The sequence below is a fragment of the Podarcis bocagei genome, assembly GCF_964188305.1.
Source record: "Podarcis bocagei genome assembly, chromosome: 12".
NCBI lineage: Eukaryota > Metazoa > Chordata > Lepidosauria > Squamata > Lacertidae > Podarcis > Podarcis bocagei.
This window is the reverse complement of record NC_138137.1, coordinates 59,014,742-59,034,467: the sequence shown is the minus strand read 5'-3', so window position 1 is coordinate 59,034,467 and position 19,726 is coordinate 59,014,742. Positions and strand designations below refer to the sequence as shown.

The 19,726-nt window shown below is 47.5% G+C and overlaps 1 protein-coding gene across 2 annotated transcripts in view; it reads right to left on the bottom strand.

Moving 5' to 3' along the window:
• Positions 1 to 19,726, bottom strand: part of LOC308569495 (uncharacterized protein) — a 67,580-nt gene that overhangs the window by 30,297 nt on the left and 17,557 nt on the right. The window contains exon 1 of one of the 2 annotated variants that reach the window (XM_081163447.1): positions 1,121 to 1,219. The exons of the other annotated variant lie outside the window; for it this stretch is intronic. Within the exon in view, the coding sequence (XP_081019573.1) occupies positions 1,121 to 1,139 (19 nt within the window). The 5' untranslated portion in view covers positions 1,140 to 1,219. Of the gene's footprint in view, positions 1 to 1,120; positions 1,220 to 19,726 lie in introns of those variants that run through there. 2 annotated transcript variants of the gene reach the window in all.

The window sequence follows — 19,726 nt, the reverse complement described above, 5'->3', positions numbered from 1 at the left end:
AATTCTCTCTCCAGGGATAATATTATCTTTCCAACAAAGTATTAAAAATACAATAAAACATCAAGCATTAAAAACCACCCTAAACAGGGCTGCCTTCAGATGTCTTCTAAAAGTCAGATAGTTGTTTATTTCCTTGACATCTGGTGGGAGGGCGTTCCACAGGGCGGGCGCCACCACCAAGAAGGCCCTCTGCCTGGTTCCCTGTAACCTCACTTCTCGCAGCAAGGGAACCACCAGAAGGCCCTCGGAGCTGGACCTCAGTGTCTGGGCAGAACGATGGGGATGGAGACATCTGTCACTATTATTGTATATCTTCAAGGCATCAGGCAAAAACATTCCTTCTTAACTAGGCCTCTGGCTTTTAACTATCTATGGTTGGGACATTTCTAGTGTATTTTTTCCCCTCTTGGTTTTTATGTCTGAAAAAAGAAACTAAAAAAATCATCATCATCATTCTGTGATGTGGTGGCAGTGGCCCTCCAGACAGCACAAGGAAGGGCCTTTTTTGTGGTGGCCCCCCAACTGTGGAATGCTCTCCCCAAAAAGGCCTTCTTGGCACCAACTAATGCTTGGCTTTTCCAGCAGGGAAATACCAGTTGTCTTTTCTCATCCCGTTTACAGGTTTGCTGGCTTATTGGAGAGGAGATGGGGTAAGGTAAAGGTAAAGGGACCCCTGACCATTAGGTCCAGTCGTGGCTGACTCTGGGGTTGTGGCGCTCATCTCGCTTTATTGGCCGAGGGAGCTGGCGTACAGCTTCCGGGTCATGTGGCCAGCATGACTAAGCCGTTTCTGGCGAACCAGAGCAGCGCACAGAAACACCGTTTACCTTCCCGCCAGAGCGGTACCTATTTATCTACTTGCACTTTGATGTGCTTTCGAACTGCTAGGTTGGCAGGAGCAGGAGCAGGGACCGAACAAAGGGAGATCAACCCGTCATGGGGATTCGAACCGCTGACCTTCTGATCGGCAAATCCTAGGCTCTGTGGTTTAACCCACAGCACTACCCACGTCCCTTGAGGAGAAGGGGTACCCCCCCAAAAAATCATGACCAAGATGTGATCCAAATAAGCTTATGGACAAATTCTTGTGTGCAATACTCTCTCACACACACATACGTACGGTCTAAGAGTTGGCCCATCCTGCGATGGTATTGCCCTTCCTCTCCCTCACTGAGCCCATCGCCAGTGAGACATCTCACCCTCAGCCCTATCTGGGCTTTGTGTGATGCAAGTTTCTGAATCAATTAGAGTGTTCGCAGCATTCCGTGACACACCTTGGCTGCTGAGCCAATGGCAGGAGAGGACACTTAAAAGGGGTTGGGCCAAGTCACGGCAGGTAAGTCCATCAATGGTGCTTCATGCGTTCAGGTGTGCAACACATGGGAAGCCGGAACTCAATCTTTTCCAGGTGATTCCCCTACCTTTGCTAAGTTTTGGACGACAGAGGCAAATTCACAAAGCCCAACATTTTACTGAAAGTCCAAGTCAGTGCCGGATTTACGTATAAGCTCAACAAGCTATAGCTTAGGGCCTCACTCTCTTAAAGGAAAAAACAACTGGATGTACATTTCCAGAATATAAGATAAAAAACAAATAAAATTAAATTAAACTTACATACAGCAACAGTGTTTTGTGTTGTGTAGGCTCCTATGATGTAAGTCATGGGCCCCGCCTGCTCACCTGCTCCCTCAAATATCCCTGGTTTGCTCATTTCTATATATAGGGTGCCTACATTCTGCATGTGCAAATGGCTTTAGATACCTATTAGGTCCATAAATTACCATAGAGCATATATTCAACACAAAAAACAGCGACAATTTGTTGTTGACAAAGGACAGCTGGACATATAAAGGGTCCCATTACTTTCAGTAGCTTAGAGCCTCAGCAAACTTAAATCCAGTCCTGGTCTAAGTTTTCTGTGTTTGAGGCTGTAATATACAAGCGTGCCCGGGGGGAAAATACATTTTTTTCAGAGGTGAATATGCTCTTGAACTATATACCCCTTGTATGGAAGTTGACAACAGGACGGCGAAAATGGATTCTACACACCCTAAACTTGGCCATATTGATGAATTGGGAGAATAGAGATACGATTCCCTTTAATCAATGGCTTCACAACATTGGCAATATACAAACGGACAACGGATAGATGCAGACTTTCTTTGGATAAATAGAATGATATTCGGAATGAGTTCACACAGAATATATTCGGTTACTGACAATTATACATGTATTGGGATAATAAGAATATACACATTTCTATATTAATGTAAGGGGACACAGGTGGCGCTGTGGGTTAAACCACAGAGCCTAGGACCTGCCGATCAGACGGTCCAGGCAAAAGCGACTTTAGCAAAGGCGGGGTTGCAGCACTCATCTTTATTGGCCGAGGGAGCCGGTGTTTGTCCACAGACAGCTTTCCGGGTCATGTGGCCAGCAGGAATAAACTGCTTCTGGAGCAACGGAACACCGTGACGGAAACCAAAGCGCACGGAAACGTCGTTTACCTTCCTGCTGTAGTGGTACCTATTTATCTACTTGCACTGGTGTGCTTTCAAACTGCTAGTACATTTCCGAGCACAGTTCAAAGTGTTGGTGTTGACCTTTAAAACCCTAAACGGCCTCGGCCCAGTAGACCTGAAGGAGCGTCTCCACCCCTATTGTTCTGCCCGGACACTGAGGTCCAGCGCCAAGGGCCTTCTGGTGGTTCCCTCACTGTGAGAAGCAAAGCTACAGGGAACCAGGCAGAGGGCCTTCTCGGTGGTGGCGCCCGGTCTGTGGAACGCCCTCCCATCAGATGTCAAAGAGATGAACAACTACCTGACATTTAGAAGACATCTGAAGGCATGTTCAGGGAAGTTTTTAGTGTGTGACATTTTGATGTATTTTTAATCTTTGTTGGAAGCCGCCCAGAGTGGCTGGGGAAACCGAGCCAGATGGGTGGGGTACAAATAATACATTATTATTATATTCCAGCTCCTGGAGGCATTGCAAAATAACACAGACTTGTCTAGTTGTGGTGTTCGCTTTTCTCTCTGTGTGTGATGGCGGTGACGGGATTGGAGGGGCTTAAGGGCTGGTTCACGTCACTGTGAAATCCGCCGCAAGCAAGGTGCGCGTGAGCCTTGGCCATTAAGTGGGGCATCTCCCAGGGGTGGGCGTGAAGGGCTCATCAGGGATGGGTGTAGGTGGGGATGACGGAGGCTCTGAGCCCGGCCACCTGGCTCGCCGTGTGGCCTCTTATGCGCGCTGACAAATGGCCTTTTCAAGTTGGCTTTCCTCCAGGTCTCTTCCAGAGAGAGCAGGCCGGGAATGACTCTGCATTGAGCTCAGCGCACTGGGTGAAAAATCTAGGGCGCCGCTGAGCGTTGTGGAAAGAAAAATGGGACTGGTGTCCAGTTTCGGACGGAGGCGGCTATTTTCTCCCAGCTGGCTGCTAATTGCTGATCTTGCGCGTTGCCACTGTTGTCTTTTAGAAATAAATAATGGTGGCACTCTCACAATTTGCGTGCGTGTGTTTGGTGTGTGTGTGTGTGTGTGTGTGTGTGTGTGTGTGTGTGTGTGTATTTCATCACACAAACTATGCTCGCATTTTCACAGTCATGCTGGAAACCACAGGCAGGGAGAGGGCTCTGGCTATTATTGTTTTATTCGTATTTATTTAATTGGCCCTTCCTCCGAAGATCCCAGGGAAGCCAGTGTGGTGTAGTGGTTAAGAGCGGTAGTCTCGTAATCTGGGAAACCGGGTTCGTTTCTCCGCTCCTCCACCTGCAGCTGCTGGGTGACCTTGGGCTAGTCACACTTCTCTGAAGTCTCTCAGCCCCACTCACCTCACAGTGTGTTTGTTGTGGGGGAGGAAGGGAAAGGAGAATGTTAGCCGCTTTGAGACTCCTTAAAGGGAGTGAAAGGCGGGATATCAAATCCAAACTCTTCTTCTTCTTCTTCTTCTTCTTCTTCGCAACAGGAAAAAACCCCACAAAAGGAGAACACAAGGATGCGTAATAAAACAAAAGCAAACCGAGAACTCCTCTGCCCCAGAGACACATTTTAAAAGGCATAGAACAGGCATGGGCAAACTTGGCCCTCCAGATGTTTCAGGACTACAACTCCCATGATCCCTAGCTAACAGGACCGGTGGTCAGGGATTATAGGAGTTGTAGTCCCAAAACATCTGGAGGGCCGAGTTTGCGTATGCGTGGCATAGAATGTTAACCAGCCAAACACCTGGCTGAGGAGAAATGTTTTTGCCTGGCGCCGAAAGATATGCAATGAAGCTCAAACAGTAGAGTACGAGACTCTTAATCTCATGGTCTTGAGTTCGAGGTCCATGTTGGGCTAAAGTGTCCAGCGTTGCAGCGGATTGGACTAGATGACCCCCGCGGTCCCTTTCAACTCTATAATTCTAAGCGCTTGTACTTGAGTCCTGCTTGTCAGTTTGTCCCACAGAGGCAACTGGTTGGCCACTGTCAGAACAGAAGGCTGGGCTAGATTGCCAATGGCCTCATTCATCTCTCTCTCTTACACACATAAGTATTCATGTTTTATTAAGGAAATTTCATTTATAAAAAGGTAGAGTGGGGGGGGGAGAGAAAGAAGGGGGGAAAGTGAATGAGAATGAAAAATAGAAAAGAAAAATCGCATCACCCTACAAGGGACACGGGTGGCGCTGTGGTCTAAACCACAGAGCCTAGGACTTGCCGATCAGAAGGTTGGCGGTTCGAATCCCCGTGACGGGGTGAGCTCCTGTTGTTCGGTCATGTGGCCAGCATGACTAAGCCGCTTCTGGCAAACCAGAGCAGCGCACGGAAACGCCGTTTACCTTCCCGCTGGAGCAATACCTATTTATCTACTTGCACTTTTGACGGGCTTTTGAACTGCTAGGTTGGCAGGAGTTCTGCGGCTCTACGAGATCCGTTTTAAAGCAAGGGGCCGCCCCCTTGGGACTTGCCACTGAGAAGTGAACCCTCACCCTCCTGCATGCAGGGCAAATTCTCTGCCCGGGAGCCAGTAAATGCCCCAACATTTACTGATCCACTTAACAGAGAAGCCTGCTTTGCAAATGGCCGAGAGACGGAACGTGGAGCGCTCTGAACAGCAAAGCACTAAAGTAAGTACTACCTACTTTGATTATTGGGACGCGGGTGGCGCTGTGGGTAAAAGCCTCAGCGCCTAGGGCTTGCCGATCGAAAGGTCGGCGGTTCGAATCCCCGCGGCGGGGTGCACTCCCGCTGCTCGGTCCCAGCGCCTGCCAACCTAGCAGTTCAAAAGCACCTCCGGGTGCAAGTAGATAAATAGGTACCGCTTACCAGCGGGAAGGTAAACGGCGTTCCGTGTGCTGCGCTGGCTCGCCAGATGCAGCTTGTCACGCTGGCCACGTGACCCGGAAGTGTCTCCGGACAGCGCTGGCTCCTGGCCTATAGATGTGAGATGGGCGCACAAACCCCAGAGTCTGTCAAGACTGGCCCGTTGCGGGCAGGGGTACCTTTACCTTTACCTTTACTTTGATTATTACCCTCACTGGGAACAGGGGAAAGTTGCCAGCTCTGTGCTTGCCCAGATATGATGCCTTGGAGAATCGGGACTGTCCACTTCTGGGGTGAAGGTCTAGCTAATGGGCTCTGCTGTAGCTGCTATTGATCCAGCTCAACTCTCCAGGGAACGGGATGCAGCTTACGGGAAATGCTATCTGGTCTCTCTCTGGCTCAGACAGTTGCAAGCTCCGCTCCTTCCCATTAAGACCTTTGGGATCCTTGCCAAGGGAGGATTAAGCCTGGCTACTTTTCAGAGATCACTTGCAGCACAGTAAAAAGGCTAATCTTGCATGGAGTGCGGGGGTGTGTGTGGTGTGCCTGGCAATGCCACCCTGCAGAATTGGCCTCGCCCAAATCAGGGGTCCCTCCTGATTTTTGCACTATGATTCCCATCACAGAATTGCAGAGTTGGAAAGTACCTCTATCTAGTCCACCCAAAGCAATGTAGAATAAGAGTTTGGATTTGATATCCCGCTTTATCACTCCCCGAAGGAGTCTCAAAGCGGCTAACATTCTCCTTTCCCTTCCTCCCCCACAACAAACACTCTGTGAGGTGAGTGGGGCTGAGAGACTTCAGAGAAGTGTGACTGGCCCAAGGTCACCCAGCAGCGGCATGTGGAGGAGCGGGGAATCGAACCCAGTTCACCAGATTATGAGTCCACTGCTCTTAACCACTACACCACACTGGCTCAATGTAGGAATCGCAGCTGTCATCCACGACAGGTGGCCATCCAAGCTCTGCTTAAAAACTCCCAAGGAAGGAGAACCTACCAAGAAAGGAGTTGAGCAGTTCTTACCACCAGAAAATTCTTCCCAACATTTAGTTGGAATCTCATTTCTTGTAACTTGAAGTCCTGCCCTAGGGAGCAATAGAAACCAAACTTGCTCCATCCTTCAGATACAGTGGTGCCTCGCAAGACGAAAAGAATCCGTTCTGTGATTCTCTTCATCTAGCAGTTTTTTCGTCTTGCGAAGCAAGCCCATTGAAGGATTAGCGGATTAGCGCTATTAGCAGCTTTTAGCGGCTTATCTGCTGATCGGATCAGCTGATAAGCGGCTTAGCGGCTTAGAAAAAGGGGGGAGGGGGGAAAACTAGCAGGAACTCGCAAGACATTGTCGTCTTGCGAAGCAAGCCCATAGGAAATTCGTTTTGCGAAGCACCTCCAAAACGGAAAACTCTTTCGTCTAGCGCAGGGGTCTGCAACCCGTGGCTCCGGAGCCGCACGTGGCTCTTTTACACCTTTGCCGTGGCTCCGGGGCGGATACTAGTGAGGGGAGGAGGCGCATTGTGCGCCCCGACACTCCCCACTATGGCGGGCACTGCACTGGCTGTGATGTCGCATGGGGGCGGTGCGTGCGTTAGTCACGCACCGTCCCAATGTCACCTTCCCGCCCGCTGTCAGATCGGAGGGCAGCGGCGTGCATGCTTTAAATGTCGCAATGGTTTTGCGGCTCCCAGTTGTTGTTTTTCTTCGGAAACGGGTCCAAGTGGCTCTTTTTGTCTTAAAGGTTGCAGACCCCTGGTCTAGCGAGTTTTCCATCTTGCGAGGCATTCGTCTTGCGGGGCACCACTGTATTTGAAGATGGCTCACATATCTCCTCTCAGTCTCCTCCTCCTCCCAGCTCCTTCAACCATTCCTCAACAGGCTTGGCTTCCAGATCCTTCATCATCTTGGCCGCTCTCCTCTGCCCACCTTCCAGTTTATCAATATCCTTCTTAGATTGTGGTGCCCAGAACTGGACACAGTATTCCAGGTGTGGTCTGAATAAAGCAACCCCTGACCATTAGGTGTACAGCTTCCGGGTCATGTGGCCAGCATGACTAAGCCGCTTCTGGCGAACCAGAGCAGCGCATGGAAACACTGTTTACCTTCCCGCCGGAGCGGTACCTATTTATCTACTTGCACTTTGACGTGCTTTCGAACTGCTAGGTTGGCAGGAGCAGGGACCGAACAACGGGAGCTCACCCCGTCACGGGGATTCGAACCGCCGACCTTCTGATTGGCAAGTCCTAGGCTCTGTGGTTCAACCCACAGCGCCACCCGCAACCCATTAAAGACTACCTTACACTGCGTTTAAAACCAAAATTGCATTTGCGTAGAAACTGTTTCTCAGGCGGCTAGTCCTAGTCTTTATAACCCTGTACCTTCTCCCAGAAGGCAGAAGCTGAAAGAGATCGTTTCCGGGGTGCGCACTGTCCTGCGCTATCTCTGCAGCTTTCTTATGGCACCTGGAAGCGTAGATTTGATCCAAGGTGGGAAGAGTACGCCCAATTATTCTCTCCACAGTCTTTACAACCCTGGACAACAGCTCCCAAACCACACACACAGACAATAAGTTAATACATTCTCAGCAGTACAATGGTAAAATGCCATCAGCAGGTCCTTTGAGAGATTGTTTTTCCAGAGGATTCAGAAAATATTCAGAAAATATAACCTCTGCTGTGCTCTCTTCATCAGGTCTTTGCTGTTTTCGCAGTGGGTTAAACCACAGAGCCTAGGGCTTGCCGATCAGAAGGTCGGTGGTTCGAATCCCCTCGACGGGGTGAGCTCCCGTTGCTCGGTCCCTGCTCCTGCCCACCTAGCAGTTCAAAAGCACGTCAAAGTGCAAGTAGATAAATAGGTACCGCTCTGGCGGGAAGGTAAACGTCATTTTCATGCGCTGCTCTGGTTCACCAGAAGCGGCTTAGTCATGCTGGCCACAGGACCCGGAAGCTGTACACCGGCTCCCTCGGCCAATAAAGCAAGATGAGCGCCGCAACTCCAGAGTCGGTCATGACTGGACCTAATGGTCAGGGGTCCCTTTACCTTTACCCCAGGTTAGGTCATCTCTCAACTCCATTCCCAGAACCCAAAACACCGAGACCTGTTCCACGCACTTCCCCTCAATAATAAGTGGCTGAATATAATTCTCCCTGAGCTGCTAGCTTTCCACAAGAAGAGAATCTGTTGGACAGGTGATTAAGAGGGTCACATACGCTACCCCGCCCCCCAATGTTTGAATCAGCTCTTTGAAAGCCACAATGCCCTAGAGAAAAGAGAGATCTAATTGCCTTGCTGCAGCAACTTTCTTAAGGTCAGAGAAGGATTAAGAAGAGGATAAGCACACCAGGAACAGATGCTCACTTAAGACCGAAAGGCAACACGGCCAATGAGCTTTTAAGAAATGGGCAGAGGGACTGGAGGGAGGGAAAGCTGGGGGCATCAACATGATAGATGCTGGGGTGTGGCAGAGAGGGCTGCAAGCCTATTTAAGGAGCCACGGATGTCCAGCTGAACTATTTAAAATTTTAAAAGATGATGCTGTTAAGGTGCTACACTCAATATGCCAGCAAGTCTGGAAAACTCAGCAGTGGCCAGAGGATTGGAGAAGATCAGTCTTCATCCCAATCCCAAAGAAAGGCAGTGCCAAAGAATGCTCCAACTACCGCACAATTGCACTCATTTCACACGCTAGCAAGGTTACGCTTAAAATTCTACAAGGCAGGCTCAAGCAGTATGTGGACCGAGAACTCCCAGAAGTGCAAGCTGGATTTCGAAGGGGCAGAGGAACCAGAGACCAAATTGCAAACATGCGCTGGATTATGGAGAAAGCTAGAGAGTTCCAGAAAGACATCTACTTCTGCTTCATTGACTATGCAAAAGCCTTTGACTGTGTTGACCACAGCAAACTATGGCAAGTTCTTAAAGAAATGGGAGTGCCTGATCACCTCATCTGTCTCCTGAGAAATCTCTATGTGGGACAAGAAGCTACAGTTAGAACTGGATATGGAACAACTGATTGGTTCAAAATTGGGAAAGGAGTACGGCAAGGCTGTATATTGTCTCCATGGGGTCACGAAGAGTCGGACACGACTAAACAACAACAACAGATGTCTAGCTCCTTTTCGCTGACCACTCAGAGCAAGGAGGAATCTGAAAAACACATTATTAGCCGAGACAGTAGCAGGGCAGAATGCCTCTCTTCTAGGCTTCAGAATTCCAGCTGCTGACAGCTCTTGGGCTCGGATCCTGTTTGGGGGTTTCCCATAATGACACCCCAGTTGGTCACGGCGAGAACAGGGTGCAAGACTAAATGGGTCATGGGCCTGATCCGGCACGCTCTTATGTGAACTCCAGATCCCAGTCCAGATTGCAAACTGGGGTCCCCTTCTGCTTGCAAACATCCCAGTGGCTCCTAGGTAGGCTTACTCAGAAGTCAGCCCCGCTGATAAAATACCTGAACAACAAGGTGATAATAATAATAATTTATTTATACCCCGCCCATCTGGCTGGGTTTCCTCAGCCACTCTGGGCGGCCTCCAACAGAACACCAAAATACAATAACCTATTAATCATTAAAAGCTTCCCTAAAGAGGGCTGCTTTCAGATGTCTTCTAAAAGTCAGGTAGTTGTTTTTCTCTTTGACATCTGATTCGAGTGTGTTCCACAGGGCAGGAGCCACCACCGAGAAGGCCCTCTGCCTGATTCCCTGTAACCTCACTACTCGCAGTGAGGGAACCGCCAGAAGGCCCTCGGTGCTGGACCTCAGTGTCCGGGTAGAACGATGGGGGTGGAGACGCTCCTTCAGGTATACTGGATCGAGGTCGTTTAGGACTTTCAAGGTCAGCACCAACACTTTGAATTGTGTTCAGAAACGTACTGGGAGCCAATGAAGATCTCTCAGGACCAATGTTATGTGGTCCCGGCGGCCGCTCCCAGTCACCAGTCTAGCTGCCACATTCTGGATTAGTTGCAGTTTCCGGGTCACTTTCAAAGGTAGCCCCACGTAGAGTGCATTGCAGTAGTCCAAGCGGGAGATAACCAGAGCATGCACCACTCTGGCAAGACAGTCTGCGGGCAGGGAGGGTCTCATCCTGCGTACCATATGGGGCTGGTAGACAGCTGCCCTGGACACAGAATTGGCCTGCGCCTCCATGGACAGCTGTGAGTCCAGAATGACTCCCAGGCTGCGCACCTGGTCCTTCAGGGGCACAGTCACCCCATTCAGGACCAGGGAGTCCTCCACACCCGCTCACCCCCTGTCCCCCAAAAACAGTACTTCAGTCTTGTCAGGTTTCAACCTCAATCTGTTAGCTGCCATCCATCCTCCAACCGCTTCCAGGCACTCACACAGGACCTTCACCGCCTTCACTGGTTCTGATTTAAAAGAGAGGCAGAGCTGGGTATCATCCGCATATTGATGAACATCCAGCCCAAACCCCCTGATGATCTCTCCCAGCGGCTGCATGTAGATATTAAAAAGCAAAACACAGATAAAAAAGAAGTATGTTTAACCTGGAGAAGAGGAGGTTAAGGGGTGATATGATAGCCATGTTCAAATATATAAAAGGATGTCACATAGAGGAGGGAGAAAGGTTGTTTCCTGCTGCTCCAGAGAAGCGGACACGGAGCAATGGATCCAAACTACAAGAAAGAAGATTCCACCTAAACATTAGGAAGAACTTCCTGACAGTAAGAGCTGTTTGACAGTGGAATTTGCTGCCAAGGAGTGTGGTGGAGTCTCCTACTTTGGAGGTCTTTAAGCAGAGGCTTGACAACCATATGTCAGGAGTGCTCTGATGGTGTTTCCTGCTTGGCAGGGGGTTGGACTCGATGACCATTGTGGTCTCTTCCAACTCTATGATTCTATGATTCTAAGTATTGAAAACATAATGTATATGGAACCACCAGTTTTTAAAGCAATTCTACAGAACAATATTTCATGTTAGAACCAGCCTTCTTGAACGTTCCAGATGTTTTGGACTACAAGTCCCATCGGCCTGGGGCTGATGGGAGTTGTAGTTCAAAATATTTGGAGGGCCAATATAAGTTGGAGAAGGATGTGTTGAAACAGACGTACCTGGGTAGGTTCCCCTATACAGTGTTTTTAAAGCAACACAGTCAAGGCATCACAGGCATGTAAGTACAACACCCACACAAGCTTACTCATAAGTAAGCCCTGTTATGTTCATTGGTGCTTACTCCTAGGTAAGCATATATGTAGGATGGCAAACTTAATGTCCTTTAACTGGGGGAAGGTGGCTTTGCAAAGACTATTCCCAGGATTCCCCTGGAAAAAATAAAATATAAAATATCAGAATTGCAAACTTCCTTGAAGCCAAAGGATAAAAAAAGTTGGCAGTAACTCAGAGAAGGTTTCTATTCCACAGCTGGCAGAATAAACTCAGGAGTTTTAAGATTAACAGTGCAAGCCTATCCACGTCTACTCAAAAGAAAGTCCTCTTGAATTCAATGCATCTTACACCCAGGTAAGTGGGGCTAAAATTGCAGCCTAAGATTGCCAAAAACACACCTGTAGGTTCTGTCCCCAGGCCTCAAAATTTCCTACCCCAGATGGGTTCAGGTTTGCAGAAATTATTCACTGGAATGCAAACACGCTCTGTACATGCTTAGAAGTGCCCTTGTTATTTTCCATATCATAGGGCAACACTTGGAGAGGAATAGTTGCCAGAATTAAGCCTTGAATCCAAGCAAGCCCTTCTTCGCACAGAAAAATATTTGCAAAACTTTGGGCAGCAGTGGAAGTATAGCAGACCTCCCTCCCACCCATTCTTTACACCCCAGGTCTCTACTCAAGTGTAGACCCTAACCAGCCCCTTTGCTAACAACTCACATTTGCCTTCCTCTTCTGCAAGCCGCCGAATATTCAGCAGGGACTCCATTTAGGAAAGGATTCCCAAAGCAGCACAGTACATTTAAAAGGGTTTTCTCAGCATCTTAGGGCCTTCATAGCAACAGAGCAGAGACAGGAAGCCCAGCTAGAATTGAAAATGCGAGACTCTTGGGAGATCCCTCCTTTTATCTCGCTGGTCCTGGAGGTTTGCAATGGCTTTTGGGGGAATTAGGTGTGGCCCAGGTAGAGAAGCTGCTCACCTGGAGCCCTTAAAGAGAAAGAGGTTTTGGTATACCAGTTATGCCCAACTCCCAAGAGACTGTGATCTACTCACATTATAAAAATACTGGTTGTGATCTATCCATTGTTATTGACAGGCAAAGTTGTTGGAGGGGGGGCAAAGTTTTTCCAGGGGAGATCTACCGCAATCTCCCACAAATATCCAGTGATCTACCACAAACATCCAGTGATCTACCTGTTGGACACGCCTTGTTTCAAGGAATCCGGGGACACTTTTTGACTTCAACAGGAATGATAGGATTTTGTCAGGGGACTGATTTGTAAATCCAGGGACTGTCCCCGGGAAACGGGAACGTCTGGTAACCTTATACTATGGGCTCCCCCCCCCCATCCTTCCATCCCTGTTCCAGGGTTGCCACACATCAGGGATTTTCTGGATATTGTTGTTGTTGTTTAGTTGTGCCCGCCTCTTCGTGACCCCCTGGACCAGAGCACGCCAGGCACTCCTGTCTTCCGCTGCCTCCTGCAGTTTGGTCAAACTCATGTTGGTAGCTTTGAGAACACTGTCCCACCATCTTGTCCTCTGTCGTCCCCTTCTCCTTCCCAACATCAGGTTCTTTTCCAGGGAGTCTTCTCTTCTCATGAGGTGGCCAAAGTATTGGAGCCTCAACTTCATGATCTGTCCTTCCAGTGAGCACTCAGGGCTGATTTCCTTCAGAATGGAGAGGTTTGATCTTCTTGCAGTCCATGGGACTATCAAGAGTCTCCTCCAGCACCAGAATTCAAAAGCATCCATTCTTCGGCGATCAGCCTTCTTGATGGTCCAGCTCTCACTTCCATACATCACTACTGGGAAAACCAGAGCTTTAACTATACGGACCTTTGTTGGCAAGGTGATGTCTCTGCTTTTTAAGATACTGTCTAGGTTTGTCATTGCTTTTCTCCCAAGAAGCAGGCGTCTTTTAATTTAGGGCACGGCATTCAAAAAAATATGAGGGAATTGTTTTTGTACACTACTGTGACCGCAAGAATATTGATAGCTACGAACTGGAAGGGTGACAAAGTACCAGCAAAATTGGATTGGCAAAATAAATTGTTGGGGTATGCACAACTGGCTAAACTAACAGAAAGATTGAGAGACCGCACCGCACGGAACAAACTTTTAAATTAAAAAAGTGGAGTATGTATAAAAACTATCTTAAGGACTATTGTAACAGCATGAAATCTGTGGCAGCTCTAGAATAACTTCCGTGATACATTGGATGAGTGCCAGGAAAGAGAATATATACGAATATAATGAATAACAAGACTGAAATAAAATGTGCGATAGGGTAAATAATGTTTAGAAGCATGAGGGGTTGACCGGAAGTCGTTGAATCTTTGAGAAAAATATGATACAATGTAACAAGTATTTTAAAAATCCCTCTTTTCTTTATTATATATTTCATTACATGTTGTTTTCTTTTCTTTTGTATATAATTAATTTCCATAAAGCATTTTAAAATCAAAAAGGGGGAAAGGGGTACGTATTTTCTGGGCATACCCAGAATACTGGAGTCAGAAGCAGTGTCCAAGATGAAATGCCCAGGGAAATCTGGATGTATGGCAACCCAAGTTGGGAGTGTAGTTCATTTATTTATTTATACTTTTCAAGTTTATACATTTCACCAATTTTATACATTTCACTAATTTTACAATCATTTTGACATTTCAAAACTTGGCTTCCTCCCCTCTCTCTTTCTGCGCTTTCTTGCGCTTGTTTTTAATATCTTCTGCATATCCAGATTAACTTCATGTGCTCATTTATTCATCTTCTTTAAATATATACTCTTATGAAACAGCAGGTTGTTACAATAATCCTGCCAATATTTTTATCTGTTTATAATTTATCTAGACATCCTGGCTAGCAGCCATCAATAGCCCTCTCCTACATGAATTTGTCTGACCGTATTCTAAAACAATCTCATTTGGGGCCCATCCCAGCCTCCTGTGGCAGTGAGTTCCACAGTTTAAACATGCGCTGCATAGAGAAGGACTTTCTTTTATCTGTCATAATGCTGGTGATAATAACTCAGGAACTTCAAGTTGAAGTTAAAGGGCTGTCACTTGGAAGGTGGAGAGAGCTTGCTTTCTCTTGCTCTGGAGGGTAAGACTCGAACCCAGGGCTTCAAGTTACGAGAAAGGGACTAAACGTCAGGAAGAACTTTATGACAGTGAGAGCCATTTGACAGTGGAACTCTCCTTCCTTGGAGGTTTTTAAGCAGTGCCAACAAAGGTCCGTATAGTTAGAGCTATGGTTTTCCCAGTAGTGATGTATGGAAGTGAGAGCTGGACCATCAAGAAGGCTGATCGCCGAAGAATGGATGCTTTTGAATTCTGGTGCTGGAGGAGACTCTTGAGAGTCCCATGGACTGCAAGAAGATCAAACCTATCCATTCTTAAGGAAATCAGCCCTGAGTGCTCACTGGAAGGGCAGATCCTGAAGCTGAGGCTCCAAGACTTGGGCCACCTCATGAGAAGAGAAGACTCCCTGGAAAAGACCCTGATGTTGGGAAAGATGGAGGGCGCAAGGAGAAGGGGACGACAGAGGACGAGATGGTTGGACAGTGTTCTCGAAGCTACCAGCATGAGTTTGACCAAACTGCGGGAGGCAGTGGAAGACAGGAGGGCCTGGCGTGCTCTGGTCCATGGGGTCACGAAGAGGTGGACACCACTAAATGACAACAACATGATTCTAACACCCACTAGGCAATGTTGGGTCAGAGGGACTAATGGTTTGATTCTGCGTCAAGCAGCTTCCATAAGAGTCGTCCCAACTGTGTCCTGTTTGATTTATTTTTTTTATTGGGTTTTGGGAAGGTTCATGCTGTAATATGCGTCTTGCTGGGTTTTCCCACTGAAGATTTGCTGCCGGCTCTCAAGCCTGCATAATATTTGAGAAACGAAGAAGTCAGAACCAGTTAGAGATCCGTCAAATGTCTCCTCCTTCGGAGAGGACAGACGCCCCCCAAAAAGTGCTGCTGGGGAACACAACCGCCTCTCCCTCAACCCACTCTTTGCAAATAAAACGTTGCTAAATTCCACTCGGCCAGTTTCTGTCTCGGAGGCCTTTGCACGATTCCACTCTTGTCAGTTCGGGTCTCCATCGCTTTTTTGGCGAGAGAATTCAGCCTCCCTCTCGTGCGCGCTCTGTGGGTGGAATGAGTTCTGTTCCCCAGGATGCAATGCAAAAGTCAACATGCCCCCCGGTGCCAAATCGGGGGGGGGGGGGACAGCCCATGAAATAGGTCGGACAATTGCAAACAAGGAAGGAAGAATCAGAACAAAAGTCTGAGACCGTATTCTGCACTCAGAGCCAGTGGTCGTGCACTGGTTAGAGGGTCCGGCTGTATGAGATATATATGAGAACAGACGAATAAAAAAATAAATTAAGATAATTTGGAGTAAGGATGGAAATAAATGTCAAAAAACTGCAGAAAGAGGGGGGGTCAAAGTCTCAAATGTCAGAATTATGTTTGAATAATTGTTCTAATGTATATAAATGAAAATTACAATTATTATTTTTTTTAAAAAAAGAAGTTCCCTTGTATTGTTTATGTCCCTCTATTATTCCTTGATGACCGTAGCTCAGCCACACGAATTTCTTTGCCGCTTGCATTCTCCTTTCATATCAAAAATCACCCAAACACAAGCATTTATTACCGTATTTTTCGCTCCATAAGACACGTTTTCTTCCTGAAAAGTAAGTGCGTCTTATGGAGTGAATGCGTGGTCCCTGGAGCCGAATTGCCCAGGGGAGAAAAGCAGATTGTGCTTTTTTTTTTTTTTTAAAGAGGGAAGGGGGTGTTGAAACAAAGCCGCCGATCGTTTGCCGATCAGGGAGAGAGATAAGGGATGCTAGAGATAAAGGACGCTGCCTGGGAGGGGGGAGGTAAAGACAGCAAACTTGCAAAGGGGGGAAACAGGAAGACTAAATCAATGAGGAGAGAAATTAGAAGAAAAGGGGGAGCAAAAAACTGCTCCAGCTAAGGAAAAGACAGTAAGGCAAACAAGAGGGAAAGGAGTGTTGAAAGGAAGCAGCTGATCGGTGGGATCGGGAGAGAGATAAGGGATGCTAGAGATAAAGGAGGCTGCCTGGGAGGGAGGAAGTAAAAGCCCATGGATCCTCAGGATTTTTACATTGGGTCACCCCAAATTCACCATCAGATCACATAGCATGTCCATGGCTGCAGCCTGCACCAAAAAAATCATGCATCCACTGTTTCCTGGGGCTGCAATGGTGCAAAAATGTGGTTACAAAGCACGGATCCACATGGTTCCTCAAGATTTTTGCATTGGGTCACCCCAAATTCACCATCAGATCCTCCTCCAAAAGCTAGGTGCGTCTTATGCTCAGGTACGTCTTATGGAGCAAAAAATACGGTGGTTTCTAGGGTTTACCCTGAATCTATAACAATATGTGATCTGGTTACAGATAGGTAGCCGTGTTGGTCTGCCATAGTCAAAATAAAAAAAATTCCTTCCAGTAGCACCTTAAAGACCAACTAAGTTAGTTCTTGGTATGAGCTTTCGTGTGCATGCACACTTCTTCAGATACACTGAAACAGAAGTTGCCAGATCCTTCTATATAGTGATTCTTATCTCATTATACATGACTAAGCCATTTTTCACCTTCTCACCCCTTGCCTTTTCCTGTAAGACCTATTGCAGTCGTTAAGAGTCGTCAACAGGCTCATCTCAGCTATCTGCCAATCTCCCATTCCCACCACCCTTCTGAGTAACACCCCTCCCCACCTTCTCACTATATAGAAGGATCTGGCAACTTCTGTTTCAGTGTATCTGAAGAAGTGTGCATGCACACGAAAGCTCATACCAAGAACTAACTTAGTTGGTCTTTAAGGTGCTACTGGAAGGAATTTTTTTATTTTGAATATGTGATCTGACGCCCACACCCATTCCTTGTCTCCGTTTGAGCTGGGCTTCTCTTACTCATCTCTTTATCCAAGCACTACTAAACCATTCTGGATTTACCGCAAGCTGCCGGGAAAAGTTGCAGGAGCCGTTTCTCCGACATGCTGCTGTTGCGCCAGCCAAATGCAGGCCTGCCAGCAGATTTGTCCCACGGACTCTAAAAATAGCGACGTATTCTGAACACACCCCAGGAGCCTCGGATCAGAATGGGGAAATCGCAGCCTTGCGCATTACGCAGGATTAAGGAGAAGGTGTGTCACCTACTGAACTCTTCATCCCAGCTCATCCCAGCAGCAATGGGTCCGGGCCTCCCTTTGGGTCGGATGACATGGAGAATTCAGCTGGCCAGGGCAAAATGCATTACAGTGGACGCTCGGGTTGTGAACGTGATCCATGCAGGAAGGACGTTCACAACCCACAGTTCCTGCAACCCGCAGCGCCGCGCATGCGCGGTTGCGATTCAGCACTTCTGCGCATGCGCAAAGTGCAATTTAGTGCTTCTGTGCATGTATGGGTTGCGATTCAGCGCTTCTGCGCATGCGCAAGCACCGAAGCCCAGAAGTAACCTGTTCCAGCACTTCTGGGTTCAGCGCGGTGAGCAACCCGAAATCGTGCAACCCGAAGCGTCTGTAACCCCAGTTATGACAGTAGTGGGCTACCTACGAAATACAGGCAATGACGTGATCGGAAGTTTACAGCATGTTATTCCTTGAACTATAATAATAATAATGATAATGATAAATTTATTATTTATACCCCGACCATCTGGCTGGGCTTCCCCAGCCACTCTGGGCGGCTTCCAAAAAATTATTAAAATACTGTAATACATCAAACATTAAAAGCTTCCCTAAACAGGGCTGCCTTCAGATGTCTTCTAAAAGTCTGGTAGTTGTTGTTCTCTTTGACATCTGGTGGGAGGGCGTTCCACAGGGCGGGTGCCACCACCAAGAAGGCCCTCTGCCTGGTTCCCTGTAACCTCACTTCTCACAGTGAGGGAACCGCCAGAAGGCCCTCAGAGCTGGACCTCAGTGTCCGGGTAGAAGGATGATTGACAGGTGGTACTTGACTCCGAGTAGGCTTGCTAAGATTTGTAAGACTGAATCAGATACAGTAGTACCTTGGTTCTCAAATAGTTTTATGTGGGGCTACCTTTGAAGGTAAGGGATGCAGGTGGTGCTGTGTGTTAAACCACAGAGCCTAGGGCTTGCTGATCAGAAGGTCGGCGGTTCGAATCCCCGCGACGGGGTGAGCTGCCATTGCTCAGTCCCTGCTCCTGCCAACCTAGCAGTTCGAAAGCAAGTAGATAAATAGGTACCGCTCCGGCGGGAAGGTAAACGGCGTTTCCATGCACTGCTCTGGTTCGCCAGAAGTGGCTTAGTCATGCTGGCCACATGACCCGGAAGCTGTTCGCCGGCTCCCTCGGCCAATAAAGCAAGATGAGCGCCACAACCCCAGAGTTGGTCACGACTGGACCTAATGGTCAGGGGTCCCTTTACCTTTACCTTTGTTAGCCAAAATGTATAGAACAAGTACAAATATCTGCTGGAACTGTAAAGAAAAAGAAGGTACGTTTTATCATATGTAGTGGCCGCGTAAGGTAATAAAAGCATTCTGGGAGATGATATCTAATGAAAGGAAGAAAATGTTTAGAATAACTTTTGTTAAAAAAGAACCAGGAGATTTTTTATTAGGAATTGTAGGTACCGACATTCCAAAGGAACAGAAAAGACTCTTTATGTAGGTGACAACAGCAGCAGAGATGCTACCAGCCCCGAGATGGAAATAAGAAATAGTCCCTAAGCCGATGGACTACGCCAAAATGGCAAAAGTGACTGGAAAGTTCAGGAACCAAGAGGACAAAAACTTTAAAAAAGAATGGGGACAATTCATAATCGATTTATGAGACCACTGCAAGCAGATGAAAACATTAGCAGGATTTTAAACTCACTTGTAATGTAACAAATACTACGGATAAAATGGAAGGATATAAAATACAGAATATGGAATAATATGCAGTTGTAAAGGTTGACAACTGGAGAGGATGGTGGGAAGTCTTGAGATTTTGAGTAATCTCTACATATGGATATGTATTTGGATGGTTATAAATTTTTATTTGAAGACTCAAATAAAAATGATGTTAAAAAAAGACTGTGGTTGTTTCTTGAGTCTCGTTGGGGGGAAACACAGGGTACAGTGGTGCCCCGCAAGACGAATGCCTCGCAAGATGGAAAACTCGCTAGATGAAAGAGTTTTCCGTTTTGGAGGTGCTTCGCAAAACGAATTTCCTATGGGCTTGCTTCGCAAGATGACAATGTCTTGCGAGTTCCTGCTGGTTTTTCCCCCTTCCCCCCCTTTTTCTAAGCCGCTAA